Genomic DNA, 25,678 nt, shown 5'->3' on the forward strand with positions numbered 1-25,678 from the left:
TGCTAGCAAAAAAATCAATCACATCGAGAGACGGTAAGTGGATTATATCAAAAATATGGAGTACAATCTCCCGTATTCGCCTATATTACCTTCCAGCTACAAGGTTGTCTCTAATAAAGCCATTGTGGCATGTAACTTGGGGGGCTATATAGATGTAGGTCACAAATCGAGATCGGCACTATGGGGGTGAGAAGGAGGAGTTCAGTATAACCTACTATCAGGCTACGGAGAACCAGTTATCATTTGAATCAATTGAAATTTGATGAAAGCGTTGAACTTAACTTTGGGAAGACATCATCCCAATAGCACCAAGCTAAAGGAAAGCATTCTTTCGCACCCTCAATCTCAACCACGACCAGGGCCAATCTCGGCATGTTCAAACTGTGCCTGGCCTTCCGGATTGCCTTCCGGGTTCTCGCTAGCCTGCACATGACCCTCGGGCAAGTTGTTCAACTCGTCCTCCTCCTTATCCAGACTCCAGAACTGGATAATGAAGATGGTTCCACCGACAAAGGTCAAGATAGCGAAGACGGCATAGTTCCAGATCAACAGAGGGTCCCTGGAAAGCGTAATCAAAGCCTCAGCGATGGCAGCGGAGATGGCGTTGGTGAACATATTGATCGCTTGGATGAGGGAACGCATATTTCGAGGTGCCTTGGAGTAGGCATACTCCATTGAAGTGATGACTGCAAAAATCTCCGATACAGCAACAAGGACGTAGGAGCCCGTCTGAGCCCACACAATGATAGGAGACGGGTTGACGCTGCCGTCGTCGGTGTAGCAGTTGTTAGCTCGGTAGCCGCAGGGCGAAGTCTGGTAGATGTAGTACTGGATGACAGCCGCCCAGATCATAGAGAGCGACGCTATCCAGAAACCAAGGGTGATTTTCTTGATGGCCGTGAATTGAATGCCCATTTTGCGCAGCCCGGGGTATAGAAACGTGTCGCAGAGCGGGACGAGGATGAGCAGCGCCAAGGGGTCAAGATTGTTCACAACGTCGTTTGGGACGCCTTTCAGGGTCATCGTGCCAGCCTGTGCAGTGAGATTGTTTGTCAATTGGTTGTAGGCTAGCCAGTAGACCGGGAAATAACAAAATACAGCACAAGCGGCAAATCCACGGCGCACTTCGTCCACCCACGCATCGTCGAAGGTCATCCACTTGGGTCGGAATCGGGGCTCGATGTTAGAGGGCTTCGCGGTGTCCCAGAAGGTGCCATCGTGCGTTCGCTTCCAGAGGATGTATGGGTTGAAGTGCCAGCGGTTGCGCATACAGAACCAGAATGCCTTGATGGCCTTGTAAGTCACCGAGCCTGCTGGGGGAGACTGGCGATAACGCTTGCGACCCCACCACATGATGAACGGAGTAGTCAGGAACATAAGGGTGGGCAGCAGGAAGGCCAACCAGAACCCGATGTACTTCTCCGAATAGGCCATGCCAATCTGACCCATCAATGCGCCCAGGTTGATGAACAGGTAGAAATAGTGGTAGATACGGCTCTGAGTGATAGTAGGATCGACGACAACACGTTCACTGGTTTCGAGCGTACGAACCTTGAGATTGACAGCAGGTATCTGCTCGACAATCAGGGCGGATATGTTAGGCTTGAAGCCACCAGTGCCCAAACCCATGATGATTACACCCAGAACGAACACAGCGAAGGAAGCATCGGTGTTTGTGATAACCGGTGGGATGGCAGAGATAACTAGAATGATGTGACCTAAAATGGCGGCCCCGATAGACCAAGAGATGGTCTTGTATCTTCCCCAGTACTCGTCGGCGATGTAGGCACTCACCAGAGGAAGGCAGTAGCACCAGAAGGTGTTGAAGGTGTTGATGGCGCTGGCAGTTTCGACACCCTTGCCCAAAGCACCCGATACACCCTGGGAGCTAGGACCACCAGCACCAGTTGCATGGTTTGATCCAGGAGGGCCATTCGGAGCAGGAAGAGGCAGTGCGTGGTTCACGAAGTTGGAGTCTGTGTTGCAATGTTAGAATCGTTTCGTATCTGGTTATGTATGGGGCTGTAGTTTTCTTACAGAGAACTTGGGTTCCATAGTAGGAGAAACGCTCGCACAGTTCAACAAATGCAACGGTGTAGACGACCCAGGGAATCGAAGCTGAGACGCGACGCAACGCGTTGGGGCCATGAAGTTCATTTGCGGTTGGGTCCTCGTCACCCACACTAAGGTGGTACGACGCGGGGATGATACTTTTCTCGGGCTTCTCACTGGAAACTGGGTTACTTTGTCCAGTGGTGTTGACAGGCTCGACATCATGAATAGCGAGCGAGTCCGAGACCAGGCCTGGGGCCTGAGCCGCCATCTTGGATAAAATAGAGACCAGTGCAAGATATGGACGAGAAACGATGAGAGGGACGCGAGTGGAAGAGAAAAGAAAAGAGGAGAAGGAGAAGAGAGGAGAAGTAAACAAGTGAGATAAATTCACATGTTGGGACTGAACTCGGGATGCTCATGAACGTGAGGCAAACAACCTGCACCTAGGCAGATGCCCTTGCTTGGGTTGCCCATAGCAAACCCACGGCTTCAACGGCAGTCATACCTTTCCTTTGCCCTGCTGCAATTACGGCAATACAAGGCTGGCCTAGACTAGGGCGATACGACTCAACATCAGGCGAATCAATGAACCAAAGCAGCAACCAAAGACTGCGATAGATGCAGCATATGCCATACTATGTAACCTGCCGTGCTATGTAACCTCGCCAGGGAATAGCATTGATGTTCGTTTTTCTGACCACAGAGAAGTTAAACTAACGCCAAAATTAATGGCGCCAGCATTTTATTCTACACAAGATTCTCCCAAGTTCATAATGACCCCGGTACAGCCGGGTATGAGATATTCGGGAATTGGTCAAGCATACGGCTTAACTTTCTTTTGAGCAATTAAGAAGCAACAAGCGGGCTTCAATTGAGATCCAACAGGACTGAAGTGTAAGGAAACTCGACATAAGGACAAAAGTCCAAGAGAGAATATATAGACCTCGGCAGGTGTCTCAGTGCAAGGCCTGTAAAAAGCTTGATACATGCTTCCGATGTGGCTTTTGATATGGCCGTCCAAATACTGTTATGTATCCTCCGAGTTTAGATTAGAATAGCACCATTTACCCCAGATTAGCCTGCTCTAATATTATTTTATACTAGGTAGTTCGTTTCCACGGGTTACTGCTTTTAGAGCAACACCGAGAAAGGAAACCTAGGGCTACAGGGTTGTATAATGAAGGCTGTAGGGTTAAACTTTTAGTATATAGCATATTATACAAGAGATGTATGATCTGAGGTTTGAAAGGTCTATGAGACTAAAAAATACAGTTGGCTCTATCAGGTCAGATTCCCTGTAGTACAAAGTACTATGACCAAGTTCCTTGTAGGGAGGACAGAGAACCCTGAAGTGGCAACAGGACTACGCATGCCATACTAACCAATAAGATATCTTATATTTCTGCAAAGAAAATCCGAAGAACAAAACTAGAATGCCAAGCCAAGATGGCAATTACTCTAGGTCACAGAGTGTGATCATCTTCTCAGCACTGCCTTGACCCATAGTGTGTAGTCTTGGTACGGATTCAACAGCCCAAGTCTATGTACATAACATTCGATATAAAACAATTTTCCGCCTGACCACTTGCTGTAAGTACACAAGAATGGGTCCGGGGTGTCTGGGTGCCCAACAGCCCTGGTAATTAAGGCATTTCATCCCACCAGTAAGCGAACATATCCATTGACCCAAACAGTCAATATCCGGCTCGACCAACTCTGATTGGTCCCAGTTCTCCGCATCTTCCCCAGATTCGGTGTCAGTCCCGAGTTAGTTTCCATGGTTCTTGGCGGCTAAAAAGACCTCTGAATGACAGCTGGACTATTTTGGACTACGCTGATGACGATTACAATGGCCACGTACCTATCACGCGGATACTTTGTGATCTGCGGGCTACTAGATTTAGCAACGACATCCTTTTTCAATATGTGTATCCCCAACATTTCATCTTCTTTGAATCGAACCTTAAGTTTGTTGATTAGCCTTGTTGGGAGGTCATGTGGTGATCTCCGGTGGTTTGGGTATGTGGAATGTTCCGACTGGATGGCTGTACGCGGTTATTTTGCCGGTGAGGGGGAAATGTTGAGATTCGGGTTATTGGTGCCGGGAGACGACGCCCAAGCACAAAATATATACAAGGCTACGCAAATGCCGATCTATCTCAAAGTGGATCAAGATTTACATGCAGCTAAACTCTAGATGGAGATGAAACAGTTGAAACAATTATACCAATTATTATTTGAGCGATCGATCTGTAGTCTAACGTCATAATAGGATTCAAAATCCCCAAAGCCAATGATCGCTATTCAACAAAAGGCAATGATCAAAATAAAAAAAAAAAAATCAAAGCCCATGCTGCGCTATTCACGCCCAATAACCCAAAAGAAGAAGACGCAGAACGCCATGCAATGAGAGACCAAAAGAAGATGGTCACGCGCAGTGATTGAAAAGGCAAAATCGAATCAAAGCCATAATCAATCTACCATGCGGCGTGGCCACCATCCATGCGCAAGTCGCTTCCAGTCATGAAGCTGCTAGCATCGCTGAGCAAGAAGACAGCGGCACCACGGTACTCTTCCGGTCGGGAGAGACGGCCAAGCATGTTCTCTTTAGGCCACTGGTCGCGGCGCTCGGGGAACTCAATGAACAGCTTCTCAACCATAGCGGTGACAATGTAGCCGGGAGAGATGGTGTTGACGCGGATGTTGTAGGTGCCCCATTCGGCAGCGAGGTTGCGAGCGAGCTGGAGGACAGCAGCCTTACTAGCGTTATATGCGGGGCAAATAAGACCCTGTAGGAAGAATATGTTAGATCGTTGAAGGCCAACTAGAGGAACGGAATGTGACATAAAAGCGGGGAATATTCCATAAAAAGAAATAAAGAAAGTCTGGGCAGAGAGACACTAGGCCTATACCGACAACTTAAATGGCGAATGGGGTGGAAAAGGTAAAGGGTAAGACGAAAAGAGGGGAGTGGGAACGTACACGATTGGCAATAGTGCCGCTCATAGAGGCGATCATAGCGATACTACCTCCATTTCCAAAGCGAATCATTTGCTTAGCCACAGCCTGGGAGGTCATGAATACTCCCGTGACGTTGACCTCGAACATGGTGTTGCTGTCCTTGGCTGAGTATTCCAGCGCTGGGGTCTCCTGTTGGATACCCGCTGCGGCAACGAGACCATCCATACGGCCCTCTTCATTGGCGATGGTCTCGATGACACTGTTGAGAAGTTCTGTGTCACGCACGTCAATACGACGGTAGTGCAACTCGGTGCCAAGCTCCTTTGCGCGCTGCTGGATCTGCTCGAACTCGGGGGCCTGGTGATCGAGTGATTGTTAGTATAGTGCTGACATAGAGGCGGATGGACCTGGTGGTTGTATGAACTAGATCTGAGGCATTTAGAAACCTACCGGCTCTTCCAGACGGTCGAGGGCGTATACCTTCGCTCCGGCTTCTAGGAGTGCCTCTGCCTGGACCAATCCTAGACCCCGGGCAGCACCTGAGACCAGCACCACCTTTCCAGCGAGACTGAACTCGGGCATTCTGGACTTCTGGCCCATCAAGACGGGCTGGGCGGTCACAGGAGCGGTAGGAAATGTAGTGGTTTCGATGGAGACAGACATTGCGATGTGATGTATTAAGTATTAGGCGAGGGTAGTAACGATAGAAATGATATCAATAAAGGCGTCAAAGATTGTTAAACTGAGCGTTTCGTCTATAGATAAAGAAGAATGAAGATGTTTTAGTTGAGGAATCATGGACCGGAGAAGCGACTCTCTTTAAATACATATCTTCTTGACCGGAAAAGCCAGGCCGAACAAGGACCAAAGCGCCCCAGAGGTGTCTCGTGAGCAGAAAGAAACTAAAGGACAGCCCAAAAAGGAAATCCAGACTTGGACCAAGGGCACTGCGAGCGGATTGAGTCCAGACCACCTGGAATGCAGGCTAAACGGCTGTGGCAAGGCATACGCAACCCTACAAACAGGACTAACATATACAATAATTATCTATATATGTATGTAGTATAGTACTTGGATATTGTATCAATTGATCTCTCAAATAAAGAAATTTGACACTTGTATTCTCTTGTTATGATCTTTTTAGATTTGCCACATAACTAGCTACTTTCCAATAATATCCAAGGGATAGCTACATTGAATTCAGGGATAGATTATCTAACAGGAGTACTGGTCACCAGACATGATAAAAAATTCACGATAGTTTCATCGACGATGTGGCACTTCGGAAGCTAAGGGATGGCCGGATTTCTCTTTTGGGAAACCCGCCTGGGGACTAGAAACCCGGGGAACCCCAACGCCACTCTAATTTTTGAATTTCAACATGATTTTTCTTTCTTGCTTTTGCAAAAGAAATCGATCCAGCTGACTTCCGAACCCCTTTGAGAGAACTACGTGTACATCGTACACAAACTACTGCCGAGCCTCGAACCGGGTCTTCTAGAAATATTTCAAGCCTCAAAGTACCATCTGGGGTCAGTTGGCTCTTTGCAGATCAATGACTGAATCCCTACCAATCAAATTAGTACATATGGCCTGTGATATCTGTTCCTGTCCGATCGCCCCGGCTCCAAGGTGGCGGCCCGGGCGAAAAGAAATTCATTGGTCAATTCCTATACTTAGGTCTCAAGATTTTTTTTCTAAAATTTAAAATTTAAAATCCAAGATCTCGGATCTCATATTAGGATATAGTCGTCAGTAAAAAAAAAACAACCATGGAAAGTACATTGACAATGCTGTCTTCCAAGGTTCAACCCGAATAGCTAAATCTGGGTACTCCGGATTCTGGATTCTCCATGCGGGGGAAGTATCTTGGTACAGAACTAAAATTAGGACTCAAACATTGAAAATCCAACGAGTCCAGACTTCGTGCTGATACTCAGATAGGACTAAGGCCATATAGCTTATCTGACTATAACCCTGCACTAATATCCATTATCAATAAGCCAAGAACAAGACACACCTTGTGACCATCAGAATCTTCCATTCTCAACAAGCTCCTTACTCAATGGGGAGATTCCGAGGTTTCCACTTTTTTCTTTTGCTCTCGTGATATCTATATTCTACAAAAATTCCTAGATTTAGCCTTCACACTACAGGTACCGGTGTGCAATCTGCATACTTCGAAGGTTCGACCGCGTCTCCAATTATGGCTTATTTGTACCCGGGCCCCCGGAGCCAGGGGGTTTGCTGACGAAACCCCCACACTCTGGATTCCCGGTAGGAACTGCAGCGAAAAAATGGAAGTAGATCTCTGAATGTGTGGTCTGTGCATTCATGATTTTCTTTATTTTTCAGAATCTGGTCTGCCCGGGTCTTCCTTTCCCCCTGTCGTGCACTTTTCGGGCCTGCCCCTACTGGCCAGGTTGTTCCCCAACCCATAGGAACTGTTCCTGGGAAACGCATGGCTGAATGTTGTCGGTGAAACAATGGTTGGCTAAGAAAGGGAAAATCTCCTCAGTTGGGGATTTCTCAATTGCTGCCGGACGCTATCTTTTTTGTCTTGACTACAAGCCTTGACATGGCCAAATATTTATGTAGGTAATTTCTGGCTAACTATGTAGTATTATAAAATGATCTGTGTAGCATTGTGTTGCACTCACTGCATTTCTCTTTCCCCTCTTCTTTGGATTTTTTAATTCTTACTATAACAGGTTGCTACTACAGGATTATATACTTTGTTTCTGTATCATTCGAATATGATCGTGAACATTATATATAAATGTATATAGTTGGAAACGAAATAGCGAGACTGCTCACGAGTTAGTAGAGCGTGGATTTAGGTACTAAAATGTATGGGACGCAGTTGGATTAACAACATTTGACCCTTGGAACAACACTAAATTGAGAACAAAGCTTAACCTTAGCATTCCAGGATCATGTCCCGGAGTCAGATACCGCCAAGTCTTGTCTGTATTATGCCATGTGAACATTGTATGTATGTACCCAAGAGAACCCTAGTTAGTTACATAGTGGATCAAGCGGGGCCTGCCGATCCCTCCAGGGCTAGGTTAAGCTCAGGTTAAGGATAAGCATCTGCATCCTTCCAAGGTAGATCGCGATGATCATAATTAAATAGGGAAAGCAGATCAGAACATCAGATCTAGCCGTACCAATGACCGACCTGGTCTTATATTCCTCAGCTTAACTCTACAGCACCGTTCCAGGGAAACTGAAATGAAGTCGAATGGATTATGGATGTAGATTATACATATTAGGTAAAATACCTGGTCAATCCTCAACTATCCAATGCACCATATTCCGCATGAACAATGTTACCCCAATATACTGAAGCGTCCTTGGGTGCTATGTACAATGTTTTGTTCTCTTCCCGTTTCCATACAAGTACAGTTGCCGAAATCCAGGTCTGAGTAACATCAAGGGATGCAAAAGAAAAAGCAAAACATGATAGTGATATCCTATGCCATGCAGATTCACGTGAAAAGTGTGAGATAAAAAGGGCTGTCCAGCCACAGGGTGGGGAAATATCTTCAAGGAAATGAGGGAACTCAAGCATTCACGCATAAATACGTGGGGGGGGAAAAAGCAACTCCGTGTTAACGCCAGTTCCAAAATAAATGTAGGAGATATCATGAGATGCAAAATGGGCATAGAGCCAGAAGAAAAGGAAGGAAATGCAATGCAATGCGAAGTAAACCAGAACAATCATCAAAGTCCGTTGTATGTTTGATTTTTGATTTGATTTGCTTTTGGTGGTTCCGCGGAGCTAGCATATGACTAGGCTTCACGGTAACCCCAAATGCGTTTTTGTTCACTCACCCACCACTTGCCAACTAGCTCAGCATCCTTGAGCCAATCAGCGGACGCTTGGCCAAATTTAGGCTTGACCTCTTTGATGAGGGTTTCAAGAGTCCACGCCTTGGTGAGGTGGGTTTCACCGGGGTCTTCGCCTAGGTGGGTAAATGTGTACTCGAAGCCATCCTTCAGGGGAAGAATGAGACGGTAGGGAACATCGGCTGCCATAACGGAGAGCATCGAGCCACCGGCGTTGATCAATCCCATGTTCCAAACGATACGCTTGGCTGGGCTCTCTGGGTGGGACCTGGCTTCGAGCTGGGGGTGTTCTGGCTCGTGCTCTGGCTGCTCATCTGGCGGGGGATGGTGGTGGTGGTGGTGGTCACGGCGGTGGGGTGGTTCCTCCATAGAAGAGAGGAAAGGACGTATGAGAGACTGGCCTTGATACTCCGGGAGGAGGGAAGAGGCGATCTCGGAGTCGCGCTCGTCCAGGGAGTTGGATTGGACGAGAAGATCCAAAATGGTGGGGACGATGGAGAGGGCGGTTGCGTTGGCGGTGATGTCCACTCGAGGCATGTGCGGGTGGTGGAAAACCAAGGGTACGCGGAAATTGCTAATGTGGCCATTCTCATACGTGCCGGTCATGTCCTTATTATCTTCGCCGAAGGCTTGGCCATGGTCTCCGACGACAACGACTAGAGTCTCGTTGGCAATGCCTGTCTCGTCAAGCATGGCCATGATGTCCCCGAGCCAGATATCGACGAACCGGGCGGCATTCAGGTAGTTGTTCATCAGGTCGTGGTTGATGTTTCCCTGGTCGCTCATGTATGGTTCTTTCTCGAAGTCGTCTGGAGTACTCCAGGGGTGGTGGGTTGTGCTGGTGACATGTGAAAGGAACATGCGGGTCTTGTTGTTTGCAGCCTCCTCGAACAGGTCCAACACGTAGGGTCGGAGCTCAGTCTCCGCATATCCGAAGTAGTTGATCTCTTCGCCCTGAACTTTGTGCTTCGCGTGGGGGGATTGCATGTCACTCTTGACGACCTTGTGCTTAAAGCCCATGTTTTTGTTCAGCACGTCCTGACGGTCATAGTCATCGGTAATTGACTGCATGAATACAGACTTCCAGGGGTTCTTAAGAGCCGCGGATTTGCTCTCGGAAGAAGAGTTCTGGGGGAGCTTTCCCGATTGCGGCTTGCCTTGATTGAACAGATCAAAAATCTGGGGCAAGCACGGCTGATAAATTTCAAGCATAGACTCCTCCAGAAGATCCACTGGCAAAGGGTTCACGCCACAGTGACTTCCCAAAACACTCTTGAATGTCAATGAACTACCTGTCACGGCACCACGGACATTAAGTCCACCCATACCTTCTTGTGGCGGGTTCTTCCACGAAGAGTGGCTCAAGTCGACCTTGTTCCCCTTGCTATCGGTTGCGTACTCGCCGGTCAACTGTTGAGCGACCGGGGTCATGTTGACCATACGATCGATTGCCTCGTTGATGTTCTGCTTCTTATGGGACGCGAGAAGACCATCGAACAGGGGTGTGCCCTGTTGTGCGGGGAAAAGTTCTTTGCGGCCACTTTCGAGCGTTAATAGCACAACATGGTTGACCTCAACGGAGTGCTCTTTAAAAGCCTTTTGTAGGGGCTCATAAATTTCACCGCCCAGATTCGTGACCATCAGGGGGTCATTCTTCGGATTGTAGAATGCGCCCTGATCACCGGCACATACAAAAGAATAATGGTTGTCTTTCTCTGCACGATCACTCGGGCTGAGATCCCAGCGGCTGAATCCTCGGGGTGGGTTTTCTGGGAGCCAGGTAGCCCGTGACCACTGTTCCACAAACGTCGAGTCCGGTTGGAACTGAGGACGGGAGAACCCCTCACCGTCCGTGATCAACAAAGGGAATGGCATGGCAGGCTCGCGACATCCCTCCACCGTCGCAGTCTTTTTCTGGAAAGCATCGAGCAGTGTGAGCGGCAGAGCTCCGGATAGATGGTCATACGGTATAGCGGGCCTAGTTAGTTCCAAGAAAAGGAGCGATACACAGATGGCAACTGTGGGAATAATGCGACGGAACGACCGGAGGTCTATCGAGGCCATGCACGATTTGCTGGGGGCAGAAATCAATGTATAACGCGCTTTGAATCCCCCCACGCACAGGTCTCGGATTGCCTGCAAGCCAAGACCGGTGATGTTGTACAAATGTGAATGAAGCAACCACGCAATCAGTCCGAGGAAGGTGGCCGCAGCGGATACAGTCGAGACACCGCTGAGGAGAATTTTCATGGCGGCCGGATCGCTCAGGAAGCTACCGCCAGCTGCCCAGGCGACCTCGGCACCGGTCTGCATAAAGAATCCGAACTGGATGGAGGAAGCACCCCATGTGATCAAGCTAGTACTAGTGTTAGATTATGTTGCGCAAATTTCTTTTTGTCCTCCATTTCGGCGTTCGGTATTTGGGGGTAAACATACGACAGTGCCCCTCCCAGCCCAGTCGAGAGCCATTGCCATCGACTATCTGGCGCATGGAAGCGTAACAAGACCCGTACGAATATTATAACTAACACATCTCGTAGAATAAGTGTAGGCGAATACAGGACGAAGTAGAGGAACGGTAAGGACCGAATATGTAGCGCAATATGTAAGGCCTTGGAGGCGAGGCCGCTCACGACGAGTGCAGAGAAAAGGAAGGGCGGCAAAGGTGGTAAGAGGGCGAAGATGGACATGTTGGAATCATTTCATTTGTACAGTGGAATCTCGCAGTTGACAAGGGAGGTGGAGATTGGAATCGAGAAATGTCGAAATGGTAAAACGAGAGACAAAGCAAGAAAGAAGAGAGAAGAGGAAAGATGGAGGAAAGGGAAGAAAGGGTCCAAGGGTTATTCTTAGATATCACGAAATAATAGAAAAAGGCCAATTAGGCGATAGGAAATTGTGCACGCGACTCAGACTAAGAGGCTCCAAGTTACTTCCAAGAGCTTGTTTTCTGTTTTCTTTTTTTTTAATTTCTGGTTTTTTAATTTCTTTTTTTATTACGTCGCCGGAACCACTTTTCCCATATTAAAATGGCCCATCCTAACCTGTAGCACTGTCCCTGAATGTCCCAAGTGGGCCTGATGAGAGACACAAAGGCTGTAGAGGTTATTATGTCCAAATTAGTCCAAGTTTGTGCAGCCACTAGGTGGACCCTGCATCGAACTATTCCAAAATGATTCGCTCTTTCGGTGAAACCGAAAACTAATGATACAATAATACAATAAAAGAAAACAATCCCCAAATTGGTCCAATTGAATGAACCATGGACCTTCTCAGACCTCCCGAGGGCGTTCCCAATTTCGGAAGGTTTCAAGCTTACTTCCAAGGGTTCTCTTTCAAAAAGGGGAAATATGGCCGTTCACCAGGGCACTTGAGCATAAAATCCGGGGAAAAGGTCAAAATTTGCGCCGGTTTCCCGTATCCCCCCCCCCACTTTCACTAACATTGCCCCCTTCTATTATTATAAATGATAATCCTCGGATCTTGAAGATCCCGTGTCTCTGAGATCTAATTGTGGACCTCGGGACCTCTAACCGGTGGATAAAACAATCGCACTTTGTGCAATACATCTATATTCACAAATACACGGATTTGGGATAATCCAGGGTTGAAGCTTAGTGCACAGGCCTTTGCCTAAATATGCTTGGCGGTAGACCTTGCAGGAGACTTGTAGGAGACCTGTGTAACGTCAGACCTGTATCTTTAATATGGCGACTCGGATGTTGATCTTGACATGTGTGAGATTCTCATTCGGCTTGCAGGACCCGAGTACTACCTCGTATATTATTATAGTGTTTATTCCTGGTTCCCCCCCAACCCCAAAGAAGACCAAGATGATTAACTAGAAAAAAAAAAAAAAACTAAAAGTGAAACATGTCTACCTACAGAACCAAAACCGTGCTAGTCTACAAAGTACATATGTACAGAGAATATCTTGAAAGCTTCGACCTTTGAATTGAACACATTTCTGTAAAAGTTCTATATCATCTATGCATGTTTCTCATCCCTCATAATCACATCACATCAGGTGTATGTGCAACGGCACCGGATTGTTTGCAGGTCTTCTCTAATAACTCACACAGAGTAAGCAAGTATGAGTTACAATAATTTCTGCTGATCCTTCAAGGCAGCACGCTCTTTCACAGAATCAGCAATACCCCTCCCAACATCTGACCCCAACTCCTCAAATCCCTTCACAACTCCCTCCCGATCTCCCTCGCCCATTTCCTGACTCATCTTAAACTTCCCCTGCAACCGCTCAACCCGAATCTCGATCCCAATGATATTCTTCTTCAAAAGCTCCACATAATTGACCGGCGCCTCAGAGACATTCCACGCAGTCTTCTTATCACCCCCAGTATACCCCATAATGCCCTCCTCAGACTGCCGCGACAGATCTTGAATCTGTTTCTGCAAAAACGCACCCGTTTCCTCTGCTTTGGAATTGCAGTATACACTGATCTTGCCGTACGCCTGCACAGCGGAGTAGTTCCACGTCGGGACGACTTTACCGGATGCCGGTTTGGTTTCTGTGTAGAATTTGGGCGTCACGTAGTGGTGGTGCGGGCCGTTGAAGAGGATAAGGACTTCATCCGTGAGCTCTAGTTTGTTATTCCCTGCTGCGTTTTGCTCGGCGAGGGCTTCCATGAGGGCTTTTGCTTGTGGGTTCTGCTTGGCTATGTGGCCGCGCAGTATGCCGGTCGGGATTGTGTCATCGCCCTCGGTTGAGGGAGGTACATCAAGGACGAAGGGGATGTGGCTTGATTGGATGAATGAGTAGATCGGGGATTTGATCGCCGTTGTTAGGATACCGAGTGGGTTGTCGCGGATGAATTGCTGGAGGACGGGGAGTTGTCCCTCGGCGTGGACGGCGCGGAGATACATTGTAGTCGTGACTTTCAAGGGGGAGGAACGAGAAGTGAATATGTTTAATCGCTTTCAGAGTACGTATAAAACAGAAAGGAAGACCTGTATAAGTATGTGGGAGTTCATCAATATCTGTCATAGCATAGGCCGTGATTTAGATCGCATCATACTTAATCCTCCACCTAGACAGGGCTGTCATCGTGTCTCTGTGTTGTGTGATTGGTAGTCGGCGCCGAACATCACCCCTGGGCCCACCTTTCTACAGCATAAGGTTCGAACTCAAAAATATTGCCTATTCTGTCAGTTGCGCATATAATTATTTCATCTATACTCGCAACATTAGGACACAATCTATTTACAAACTGAATCCATAATCCACAAAACAGAGGAATCTTACGGCATCTAGTCAATTCCGCAATGGAAACGTCCAGGCGCGCCAGAAGCACCGGCCAGTCCCGATTCAAGCCGTAACGAAAAGATGTTTCGCCGCCATGTTTGCTAAAGACCAGAATGTGGTGTTCGGGTTTGATAAGACCCGATGAGTCGGGCATCCTCGATCGTGGTCTGGTAGAGATGCTATCATTCTCGGATCCGCCCACGGTGCTTGGGATGATTGCAGCTTCCCGGGCCACGAGCATCTCGCGCTCATTTATGCCAAACGGATTCTTTCGTGTGAGGGAGTCCGCGTGATATAAAGGTCAAGGGTTATGGTGCCAAGAGCTCTATCTAGAGCCAAACCCACCCCAAAGCCGACTAGAAGCAAATGCCCAGGAGTCTTGCCATGGGGGATCACCTTCCCGTCGAAGTCTGAATAGCCTCACATCATAGGGAGGTCAACTTGGCCAACGACCGGTGGTTATGGCGTTACCTTGACGAGCTTGTAGCCAAGTTCGGAATTCAATCAATGGCTTCCTGCTGTTCCCTTGCTCGTTTAAACTGGCGTCCGGAGTAGCGATTTTCGGTAGCTGAGTAATTTATGGTCAATCATAAGCGTTGTGGTCTAACACTCGATGATCATCCTAGCAATTGTTTGAAAGGAAAAAGTCATTTCAATGGTCCCGAGTCACTTCCTTTGAGCCAGAAGCCAAAGAAGAAATTTATAGCCACTCTAATTAAAGAATTTGATATTATCATGAGTAGGGATGAGTAGAACAAGTTATTTACTATACAAAGTGTGCACAAAGCCAGGAATAACCAATAATCCAAATGCACCAAAGACACCGAATGATATTTTGAAGGGAAAAATCGCTAAACAACAAAGAGCTTGCTGACCTGGGTGGAGGACGAAGATCATGTAATACGGGACACAATCTCATCCTTCCCTAACCGCTCCAAGACCCCCTTCTTCAACCCGAGGAACCGTTCAATATCTCCACGACGCATACCCTGCTTATCCCGCATCGTCAACACTTGCTGGATAGTCAGGGCATCCAGGAATGATCTCCCCGGGTGACCCGCATGGCCGATGTGCTCAGCTTCTCTATCCGCAGCCTCGGTAAGGCGTTGTCGAGCAGTGACCACTAGTAGTGCCGGGTTGGAGGCTTGTGGAAAGACGGTTTGCATTGAGCCAGGGCGGTAGACAGTGCTTGAGTTCGAGAATGTAGGTGATGGGTTGACGGGGCCTATTGACCGGGAGGAGGCGGCGAAATCAGGATCTCGACCGTCCATGTCGATGGCTAGAGAGTCATTAGTAAGTGTTTCCTTGCTGATCTTGCATTTGTTGCATGGAAAAGACTTGAAAGAATCGCCGGCGAGTACGTACCATCAGACTTCACGCCAGATGCTTTCTCCTTTGAGTGGTATGTTGGACCTTGAGAAGGAGGTGCAGGTGCTGAAGGAGGCGAAGGGCTAGCCTTGGGCTTGGGTGCGGGAGTAGGCGTAGGTGCAGACGCTGCTTTGGTTTCTTTTGGAGTTTTGCGCGGCCCCCTCGGTGGAGGAGCCGCCTGCTTAGGGTATTGGCGCCGTGAGGCTGCGCCGGCCGCTGACTTAGCGGGCTTTGAAGCGGCGGAACCCATTGAGAATGATGACCTTTGAAAATCGGAAATGTTGGGTGAGGCGTTGTAGCTTTTTGCGGAGCTTTGAGCGGAGGTCCCGAAGTCGCCTTGGCATTCGATCTGGACGGGTCTTTTGCCAGCAGAATAGTCGGGACTTTTCATTGATCTATAAACCGGAGTATACGAGTCATACGAACTAATACTTTTGTAAAGTGTCAAAGAGAACTAAAGACGGTAGAAATCCTCAAGGATACCGAACATGCCCTCTTTACGTACAGTGTCGGCTGAGAGAAAGGCCTGATCTCTGAGGCAAAATTCCATATGCATACCATCCTGGGTAGGCGGTAGATAAAGCGGTAAGTTAGGACATACCACTGTTTGTCCCGCTAAACCTGCCCTACATTGTGACGTCAAAATAAATACATGGTCAACAAACAGCTTTCTTGGGAGTATTGGAAATTATCTAGCCAATCGACCAAGGTAGGGCGACACAGTCTCGTTTAGGAGAATATGTTGGGGCTGCATATCTGGCGAGCTCTACTCAACCTGATTACAGACAACTTGTAGGAAGATGGTCAGGTTTGAAGATCAGTGAGACTTTAGTGAAATTTCAATGGAAAACCTGTTATTTTGTAAAAACATACTAGATGCCACTGCAGCTAAGATACAATACCACCGGAACCTGGACCACGCGGCATTTTGAGAGCACCGTGAGAGGACAACAAGGACCACGGCAGATAAATTTACGTATGTTCCGGGATTTTACCGGAGACCAGCAAGGCGCCGGCCCTGCACTTCACCTAGCGCACGGCTACCACTGACAAATGCGATCGCACCGACAGCAGCCATCGCGGGGAGGATCTTGAACAAGTTCCACGAGGTATAGTAAAGGAAGAAGATCCCCTCAAATGCGATCAGCGATCCGAGGAAGACGGCGTGCGACAGAGGGGCCGACTTGAATGCGGAGGGTAGGTGGTTGATGTTGGCGCCGAGGAAGAGCCACTAGAGACAATCTATAAGCAAGGTCGGTTGGCACAGCAATGGGATCAACTTACCAAGCCAGCAAGAGCAGGAATAGCAGCCCCGACCATGGCGACAAATGCCAGGGTGATGACAATTGGCGGGCTAGACGCAGAATCCTTGAAGATATGGTGGATCTCAGGCTTCTTGCCGTATCGCTCGGTTTCAACGGTCGGCACGGCCTCTTCGGGGTTATGATCAATCGACAACCTGAACACAGAGCTGTCGTAGGCATCGGAGGTTCCGAACCCACCAATGACGACATGCGCATCAACTGGGCCGGACAGGGAAAGAAATTGAATTGGTAGGTCTTTCTGGGTCTGGAAGGCATGTGTTAGCTGCGCCGCGGAAAGTCGCTTTCGGGGGTTCCATACCAATTCGACTCTTGACTTGCCATTATCCTTGACATTAAAAGGGTAAGAGATATCCAATCCAGTCTGAGCATCCTTGAGCAAAAGGAAAGCCTGGTCTGGCCGCTTTGGAGAGCTGTCTTCCTGGGCTGTCAAGGTGACGCGTAGGGTATCGGCACCGAAAAGGGAGACGGGCTTGGGGAGCGGCTTGGATGCAGTAAATCTAGTTTGAACATGTTGATTAGTTTGATGTACCTTCTATTTGAGTCGAAATGCATACTGTTCCTTGAAACCTCCATTGACACCAGCACCTTTTGCTTGAACGGCCACGGTGGCATCAGTAAAGCCCCAAGCCGTGGCGGCGGCGCCAGGCAAGGAGACCGCGGCCAATAAGCAGAATGGAACGGTGGCCTGCCACAGATGCATTGTGAAAAAAATAATTAAAAGAAAACAGAAATCACAGAAAACAGCTGTAAAGAGCTCGGGGAGATGATGGAGGATGGAGGAGGTGCAGAATAAGGCGGACAAGTGAAGCCGATAAGCGCCGATCAACCGTAGCCCTAATTTCTTTTCTGCTCGACCTCAACATCTTTCATCACTTTATTTCGCCTTGTCTGCCACAAATACAACTCCAACGTCCACCTAGTCCATACAAGCTTGTTTATGAATCCTTTAGAAAATAACTTCGGATGGTTGTACCTCTGATTCCGTGAGTTCTGCGCCTATACGTCGGGCCCTAATTCCCAACTTCTCCCCTGCCGCGCACTGCGGTCTTCTGACGTCGACCTGCCGTTCACCTGATGACCCCCATATATCCTTTTCCCACACCCTAGTTGCCTGTTATTGGAGGTATGATCTAGTCTTCCATTTGTACAGCTCATTCGCTCTATTTACCGCCCGCTGTATTTGCATGAATAGATTATACTGACAAATTCCGGGCCATTTAGCTTTAATTCACGATGCCTCCCAAGAAGGGCCAGCGTAATTCAATGCCGGCGCGCATCAGTAAAGCGCCTACATTGACACCTTCTCGGCGCTCGCCCCGAGTACCTCCCCCATCAAACAGTACAAATGAGAGCGCGCAACCCACCAAAACGTTGAACCTTACATCCGCCTCTCCCCAACACAACTCTATCAACATTCGTTTTTACACTCCAAATCCACCTGTTTCAAGTAATCCGCCTGTGATAAGTCCTGTTTCACGTGGAACCTCCCCTGAAACACCCTCTTCACGTCGGCGGGCCTTCCAGTCTCGTCCATCTCGTCTTTCCACTGTTCACACTCCAGCCCTAGAAGCCCCGGTCACCAACCCGGGTAGCCGACGGACAAGAAGAACAGCTGCACTTGAGACGCCAAAGAAAGAAGTTTCAGATATTGACTTCCCAGAGAGCACTGGTAGCGCCAGCTGGACGTTTGACCAGTACATGGGCAGCTTTGAATCTGAAGGAACAGCCGATGGTCCGTCGAGCCCTACCAGTGCCTCCGACATGCGGAACTCATCCCGGGTTCGCAAGCCCACCATGAGGGCCATTGAATCTTTTGAATCAACTAAGAAGAAGCCTCGCCGAAAGAACACGCCAGGGTCCACCCCGACCGTGGAAACTCCTGCCCCTGCTGTCCCCGTGCCTAGCAAGGTTGCGAAGAACAATATTTCGAAGCAACCAATGAAAAAAACCAGAAAGTCAAAGAGAATGACCAACTTGAACCTGCGAAAGAATGCTGTCTTGATCGGTTTCGATATTGACGCGAAGGTGGCTGGCAAGAAGCTGTATGACTTGACTGTTCAGTCCCTAAGTCCTGACTTTACTTTCCCTTTCAATCTCCCGGTGTTCTTGGAGCAGCAGCGAAGTGAATACTTCCGTCGCCAAGACGAAGAAAAATATGGCGTCGACATGCCCGCCACCACCTCGCCGACTGATATCGATGTTGATATTGGTATGATCGACCAAGACCTCTCAGAGCCTGTGATCGCTCCTTCTCCTCCTTCTCCCACTCCGCCCACTTCGCCCACTCCGCCCACTTCGCCCACTCCGCCCACTCCTCCCACTGTTCCCACTGTTCCCACCGCAGTTACCAACGCTTCAAGCATCCTGAGCTACAAAAAGCAGTCTGACAGCAAGGTCAGCAGCGATGGCTGGATTCAGACTGGCTACGTCAACTCCAGCGGCGAAGAGGTTGCCCTGATTCCCGAGAAATGCCACCCCTACTATCCATCTCATACTTACGGCTACGAGGGTCTTCCTTTCCCCCCAGTGCGCGCCAGAACCAGCCAGCAAGCCGAGGCCGATGCAGCTCACAGCTTCGCTCCACTCATGGGAGACCGTAATCTCCCATTCGAAGCGATGGCTCCATTCGTCACTGAAAACGTCGAGGAGGAGAAGGCCAGGGCTCGGGCTCGGACTCCTGTGCCAGCCCCCGCGACCAAGAAGCCCCGTGCCCGAAAGCGCCGTCAGACCGCGGCCGCAGATGCCGCCGATGAACCTGCCGCAGCTGTCCCCGCCACTGCTGCCGAGACCGGCGGACGCAAGTCACAGCGTCGCCGACGCCAGACCGCTCCTGCTCCTGCTCCCACTGTCCCCTCCCCTACCTCTCCCACCTCTCCTAACTCTCTTCCGACCACTGCGACCCAGGTCCAGTCTTCGGGCCCGGCTGCCGCCGTCGCCCCCGCTGCCACCGAAGGCGACAAGCCTAAGGTGCAGCGGCTGCGGCTGACCTTGAAGCCGGCGCCCAAGACTGAGGCCTCCGGGGTTGGAGCATCTGCTTCCAAAGACCCCGCCGTGCGGCCCCCTTCCTCCCCCGCCCTCTCACGTGCGCCGTCCTCCGCAAAAACCAACAAGCGCCGCCGCCGCCGGGGCATGTGAGGCCCCGGTGAGGGCAAAATGATGATGTTTTCGGCCCGGCAATGCCGGGATTAGTTTTCGTTTTTTTTCTTTGTTTTTGTTTTTCTTTTTTGTATGATTACCAGCGGGCGTTTCAAGCATGTATGATTAGCACCGCGGGAGCATACCATGGAGTCCACCATGGTGAATTGTGAGATTTTTCAGTTGTCTTTGTCGTTGCCATTAGTATTGCTTCATTTCGTAATCTTTTGCCCTGTAATCCTTTTGGCCTCGTAGTCTCCATAAAAGCTAGTAATTCTGATATCTCGCAAATAGCCCTCACATCTCACCGAGTTTCCGCTTACTCTTGGCTTACATTGCATTTTGTGCCATCATACTGACACTCCATACTGATGATAATTGGGATCGGTATGATGTATGCATTATGACTGAGTAATAACTTTCAGTCAGAGTAATCTTAGAGGTGTATCGCATCGGTCTGATAGTTCGAATCTACATAGTCAATTATACTTAGAAAACAACCAAACTAATACCCAGGTTTTATGACACTTAGTTTTAAATGAAACATTCTGATATGTCTTATATGCCATTTGTAGGATATGGCACCTTGTTTTGGCAAAGCTCAATGAAGAGTTGACGAAACGTCGAGTTAGAAAAGATGCTATATGGGATGTCAGCTTGAACACATGGTTTGAAAGTAACTTCTCAAGGTCAAATATGATGGTCAATCAAGCCTGCTTGGCTGGACAGCAAGGATAGATAGTTTCTAGTGATCTGAGGTCAGGTACGATGATCATATCCAACCATTTAGCTTGATATTTAGCAACACTAAAGATGGCTATCACAAAAGACATGTAGAAAAAAAATAGTGGCATATTCCATGGCCAACCCCGCCGTTCTAAAAATCTAATGGCGCATTGTAGTCTACTTGGAAATTGGTGCACGATAAAATGTTATAACAACTCTGTCTTCACAAATCATTGGTCAGCTTTGTATAGTAGTAATAGTTATAATTGCTTATGTCTTCTTAAATCCATATACGTTACCTACTCGCCCTTTGAATAAGCAAAAGAAACTCCAAGCTAAGTACGATATTCCAAGATTGTGGTAGAGATCTATACCTCATAAAAAGAAGCACAGAGGAAAAAATAATTTTTATCTACTCTTTTGGTGCTTAAAAGATGGATTTTGCTCTTATAACCATATCATTTACACCATTTATCCACCTCATAATCAGTGGTTGAAGTGCAGTCTATTTTATGAGTGACTCTTCCTATTGCATACGAGTACTTAAAGTAATGCCTCAGGCGCCAACACCTCCCGGAACCTTCCCTCACAGAATTCACAACCTCCAATTCACCGACCAAACCATGTAAGCACGCCCCAAGGATTTCATCTGTAATCAAATCCATCTAACAAAAGCCAAGAATAATGGCATCCATCAAAGACCAACACAGATACCGATCCGTGGATCCCAAAACCCGGCCTCCACGCCCAGTCCAGCAACCCGCTCCTTCGCGGCTCCCTAAGAGGGTGGATGATATCCGGAAGACGAAGGAGTACAAGGCTGCTGCACGAAGGTATGTGTCACCTTTCTCTGTCTTCCAATCTGCTTGGGCGTTTTTGTTTGTTTCTGCTTTTGGTTAGCAAATGATACATATCAACAATGAAAATCTAATCGTCTCCGTTTCTAGATGGACAACGACTATTGTCGGACTACCAATTCTAATGTACACATCGTGGATTCTTTATGAGAGACGTGAGTTCTTTAATGCCCGGGAAATCTCAGCCTTCTTTTGATTGTATATATACTAACTTATCTCCCTTTAGTCTATACTGGCAAGAGTCCCAAGCGGCTTGGAGATGTGCAGGCACAGAAGGACTAATCCGCTTCTCTTTATTTTTAACTCTTCTGAAAGCGGAATCCTATGTACGATTTAAATCAGAACGGTGTGTGGGAGGCTTTGCAACTGTACATAAGTCCTAAAAGAATCTGTTTCCTCTCATCTCTATCCGAAGCATTCTCTTAAGGGGAAAATCACAAATCCGATTTCAATGCATTCCATTGTAAACTCCAACGCCCGGAGTCTCAGTATATATCCATGGCTTTGTAGACGAGAACAATCTACCCAGCCTAAATAACATAAATAGAAGAAAGATACAACATCCAGATGCATTGTTCCCAACTTTGGAAGTCCTGCCCTAAATCCTCCCCACATTGCCAGCCTGCTGGGGTGAAAAGCAAGAAAAAAGAAATATGTATAGTCCAAATACGATATCTGGAAGAGATCATCTAAACAACGAAGTGGCAGAAGGATAAGGCGGAGAAAAAGAGATCGTATAGATGTCACAGCAATTAGCTCCAGGCAACAATCAAGTGGCAACGCCTTGGAAGGGACTGTGCTGATCGCCTGAGCCAGCTGACGGCAGCATGGATATCGAGTTACTGCCAGTGCTGGCGGGCTTCGAACTACGCTCGCGCATACGACGGCCCTCCATGAGACCACGCAAGCCGCGCTTCTGGAGACCAATAACACTGCTTAGATCACCGGTCCAGAGCTCGCGTTGGGGGCGGCGCAACTCAGCGTCTGTGTCACGGCGGTGATGGGTAGAGCGGGACTGAGAGCGGCTTTCATCGCCGCTGACCCATTCGGAGTCGGACTGGCTGAAACTAGCGCTGGATGCGGATGTCGCTGTGCTTGGGTTACTAATAGAATCCTCGCGGTCGCGGTGGGCGCTGCGCTGGCGCGAATTCTGGGAGACATTGGTGTCGATGCGGAGAGATGGAATGCCTCGAGCGATGTTGGTGAGATCGCCCGTGCTGCTGGCTGCTGACGCGGAGGTAGCACCGTGCTCTGTGTCGGACGAGTCTGATGTGAGTGCACCGTGTTGGGAATTACTATTTTCGCCAATTGTAGGTGCAGTGCCGTTGTGGCCGGTATAAGCTCCGTTCAAAGCCTCGAGTGTACCTCCTGGTCCACCATTGAATCCAGTACCACGACCACCACCGGCAGCCATAGCAGCTGCGTTGAATACAGCTGCGGCATTGCGCCCATCCAGAACTTGATGGAGTCTTTCGACGGTGGCTTCTAGTAGTCCGTCGATCTGGTACGGACGTGCAAGCTGTAGAAGCGAGCAGAGAATTTGTGGTGTGCAAAGCGAAGTGCCTGCAGATGGAAGGGCTGAGGTGTAGAGGTATTGAACCAGCACTTGAAGAGTCAAAATGGTATGGGGGAGATACAGCACACGCGGTCGGGAGGTTGGGGCGAGGCTGTGAGCAGATGGAACTTCGAGATTTTCAAGTAGAGACTTCGAAGGTACAGACTGATTGACAAGAGTTGTTGCATCGGAGCCTATCGAGGGAGTGATGGTAATACTCGAGTTGCGGCTTGGGTGCATATGGGCCGGACGAAGAGTTGCGATGTCTGCAATACCTCCGTCCGACGACTCGCGAAGGAGTTGGATAAAGTAAGGACCCCAACGCCGAGTCAACACGCGGGAGTTGACGGAGATACGTTCTCCCCCCACAGCCTGAAACTCCATGTCGGCCATCTCTGGCAAAGATTGCGCGAGTTTGCCTAGCTCATCGGATGCGGCAGACAATGGCCGCCCACCTGACGTCAACTGCACTAGCTTCTTCTGTAGAGATGCTGGAACAGAAGAGGAGCTATAAGACTTATATCCCGACGTTGGAGAAGTGCGGCAAGAATTGTTGTAGAGTCCAAATGCTTCCAGCTCGACCAGACAGACGTGCGAGAAGTTAATTCGCCGGTGGTTGTAATCATCCACAAGGCTTCGCTTGCGGTGTCCAAGGATCACAAAAGAATTCCGGCGAGGCCAAAGAACTCCTCGGTTCCAACTACCCTGTCCAAATACCGATCCTCCGGCATCAATACGGCCCCAAGTCAATGTCTTCAGGTCGAGAGCCCACAGCGCATATTCTTGCTTTGATGAAGTCAGGTAGGTACCACTAACAACGAAGTGACCGTTGATAATGCCACCGTTTGGGAAACGCAGTCCTGGAGGAGACGCTTGGCTCTGCATCGGTCGTTCGACAAGGCGTCCGTCCGGCAGGCGCACCTGCAGCTCTAGCTTGACATCAAGGAAATTGTAGTTGGAGTATATCAGCATAGGGCAGCCTGGCGATTCAGTGCTATTTTGAATCGGCTCATGTTGATCGCGGTCTGGAGCTGATGATCCAATTTCGGACACATCCATTCCAACCAGAGGAGCCACGACACTGCGATAAGCGCCGCAGCTCCTTCCCAGGGGGCTAGTGTTGGTCCACTTGAGACTCCGCAGGTTGAAGACACTGATTTGTTCGATGTAGTGATTGGAACTATCCTGCCCTCCGACCACAACCATCTCTGCACCTCCAAAGCCGTCAATATCCACGCCAAGTGTACCTTGATGAGTGGAGGATTCCGGATTATTGTGGATGGCGGATAGTGGTGCACTGGCAGATGTGAAGCAAGCGCTCGATGGCAGTATTGTAGCACAGTGTGCATAGCGTCCCTGAGGAGATTCATGGGCCGCAACACGAGTCCATGCCCGCGATGGTACATCAAAGATGTGAATATCCGACATAACCACGACTTCCGATTGTGACTGCGATTGCGCTTCCGCGGGGTTCTCAGGGTCTTTTGGAGTATTCGGTGCGGGTGACATGCCTCCATAACAGACCAACTTGTTATCCCCCAAAGCACACACACTGTGGAAGTACCGCGGCGGTGGAACATCTCCAGCGGGCTCGACTTTCGTCCAATGTCGTCGAATCAAGTCCAATTCGTAAAGGTCCGAGGTGAGTTGAGGGCGGCTGCGCGAGAGGATCCGGCCTCCGAACACGTATAGCTTATCCCCCAGTATGGTTGTAGTGGCACCGACGAGAGGACGGGGTTCCTTGCCGGTCGTTCGCCGCACGTTGCACACCAGACCAGAGAGGTTGATAGGCCCAGAGGTAGACTGTTGGTTCAGGGACGGAGAGCCCCCCGGCGCAGAATCCTCTCGCCCTGAATCCATATACCCCAGACTCGACTGACTTCGCGACATCATGGTGGGCGAATTTCCGGTCCGCTTTCAACAGAGACAATGTTGTGGGTAGCCGTTGACCCCCTGTTTCGGTTCACCCAGTATCGCTCGCATGCGACGAGGCGTTTTTCTGTCGAATGCGTTATTCTCGGAGAATATTCCCCGCGCTGATCGTAGGTGTGTCTGGTACGGCTCGAAAGAGTGGTTTGTGGGGGGCCAAAAAAGGGGGTGGTTCCCCGCGACGCCGCAACTTTGGCGCCAGGCTTCACAATGGAAAGATCGATAACTAAATAAAAACTAGACAATGCAGACTACTGCCGATCGTATCTTGGATGAGCGCACAGTCCTGGCCGAAGTGTCAGCCGTCGAGTTTGGAGATCGGCACAAAAAATGTTTACCGCTTTTCTCCTTTCAATACATGTGGCCCCTCCAATATAACTAACTAGAGCTTTCAAGAGATCAGATACAAATATCATATCTCTTGTTTGAATGGGAAAATCATCGATCCTGTCTATATATCAAAGAAATGCACTTTATCACGCTGAACTTCTTCCTAGCATTCTCGGTGCTAACCTGGTCAACTAGCTGGTCCACAACTTGTTCGTTACATCCACGGGTCCAAACAACCGCGAAGAAAGATACGTAAACATTGTGGTCTAAACGAGGCTTGCTCAGAGACCGAAAAACAATTGATTGGAATCGAGGATCAGAC

The 25,678-nt window shown here is 48.9% G+C and overlaps 9 protein-coding genes across 9 annotated transcripts; 2 read left to right on the top strand and 7 right to left on the bottom strand.

Moving 5' to 3' along the window:
* Window positions 1-345: 345 nt before the first annotated feature.
* On the bottom strand, window positions 346-2,323 carry N7471_004716 (uncharacterized protein; the record flags this gene model as incomplete). The annotated part of the gene is made up of 2 exons (XM_057277435.1): window positions 346-1,976; window positions 2,038-2,323. 2 exons carry the CDS (start codon window positions 2,321-2,323, stop codon window positions 346-348), a joined length of 1,917 nt encoding a protein of 638 aa, XP_057137045.1.
* A 2,209-nt stretch (window positions 2,324-4,532) lies between these two features.
* On the bottom strand, window positions 4,533-5,679 carry N7471_004717 (putative short chain dehydrogenase; the record flags this gene model as incomplete). Its single annotated transcript, XM_057277436.1, has 3 exons — window positions 4,533-4,844; window positions 5,038-5,373; window positions 5,467-5,679. 3 exons carry the CDS (start codon window positions 5,677-5,679, stop codon window positions 4,533-4,535), a joined length of 861 nt encoding a protein of 286 aa, XP_057137046.1.
* A 3,132-nt stretch (window positions 5,680-8,811) lies between these two features.
* N7471_004718 (uncharacterized protein) lies at window positions 8,812-11,558 on the bottom strand (the record flags this gene model as incomplete). The annotated part of the gene is made up of 2 exons (XM_057277437.1): window positions 8,812-11,224; window positions 11,305-11,558. 2 exons carry the CDS (start codon window positions 11,556-11,558, stop codon window positions 8,812-8,814), a joined length of 2,667 nt encoding a protein of 888 aa, XP_057137047.1.
* A 1,408-nt stretch (window positions 11,559-12,966) lies between these two features.
* N7471_004719 (FMN-binding negative transcriptional regulator) lies at window positions 12,967-13,752 on the bottom strand (the record flags this gene model as incomplete). Its single annotated transcript, XM_057277438.1, has 1 exon — window positions 12,967-13,752. One exon carries the CDS (start codon window positions 13,750-13,752, stop codon window positions 12,967-12,969), a length of 786 nt encoding a protein of 261 aa, XP_057137048.1.
* Window positions 13,753-15,024: 1,272 nt separating this feature from the next.
* Window positions 15,025-15,749, bottom strand: N7471_004720 (uncharacterized protein; the record flags this gene model as incomplete). Its single annotated transcript, XM_057277439.1, has 2 exons — window positions 15,025-15,410; window positions 15,497-15,749. 2 exons carry the CDS (start codon window positions 15,747-15,749, stop codon window positions 15,025-15,027), a joined length of 639 nt encoding a protein of 212 aa, XP_057137049.1.
* A 741-nt stretch (window positions 15,750-16,490) lies between these two features.
* Window positions 16,491-17,524, bottom strand: N7471_004721 (putative oligosaccharyltransferase subunit ribophorin II; the record flags this gene model as incomplete). The annotated part of the gene is made up of 4 exons (XM_057277440.1): window positions 16,491-16,730; window positions 16,784-17,068; window positions 17,123-17,321; window positions 17,379-17,524. 4 exons carry the CDS (start codon window positions 17,522-17,524, stop codon window positions 16,491-16,493), a joined length of 870 nt encoding a protein of 289 aa, XP_057137050.1.
* A 533-nt stretch (window positions 17,525-18,057) lies between these two features.
* N7471_004722 (putative GPI-anchored cell surface glycoprotein) lies at window positions 18,058-19,959 on the top strand (the record flags this gene model as incomplete). Its single annotated transcript, XM_057277441.1, has 1 exon — window positions 18,058-19,959. The coding sequence occupies one exon, from the start codon at window positions 18,058-18,060 to the stop codon at window positions 19,957-19,959; it is 1,902 nt and encodes a 633-aa protein (XP_057137051.1).
* Window positions 19,960-21,369: 1,410 nt separating this feature from the next.
* N7471_004723 (uncharacterized protein) lies at window positions 21,370-21,824 on the top strand (the record flags this gene model as incomplete). Its single annotated transcript, XM_057277442.1, has 3 exons — window positions 21,370-21,518; window positions 21,633-21,697; window positions 21,769-21,824. The coding sequence occupies 3 exons, from the start codon at window positions 21,370-21,372 to the stop codon at window positions 21,822-21,824; spliced, it is 270 nt and encodes an 89-aa protein (XP_057137052.1).
* A 487-nt stretch (window positions 21,825-22,311) lies between these two features.
* On the bottom strand, window positions 22,312-24,990 carry N7471_004724 (putative regulatory protein Ral2; the record flags this gene model as incomplete). The annotated part of the gene is made up of 1 exon (XM_057277443.1): window positions 22,312-24,990. The coding sequence occupies one exon, from the start codon at window positions 24,988-24,990 to the stop codon at window positions 22,312-22,314; it is 2,679 nt and encodes an 892-aa protein (XP_057137053.1).
* Between the last annotated feature and the right edge of the window lie 688 nt (window positions 24,991-25,678).

The sequence above is a fragment of the Penicillium samsonianum genome (assembly GCF_028829775.1).
Source record: "Penicillium samsonianum strain IBT 33392 chromosome Unknown utg000003l_segment0_segment0, whole genome shotgun sequence".
Classification (NCBI taxonomy): domain Eukaryota; kingdom Fungi; phylum Ascomycota; class Eurotiomycetes; order Eurotiales; family Aspergillaceae; genus Penicillium; species Penicillium samsonianum.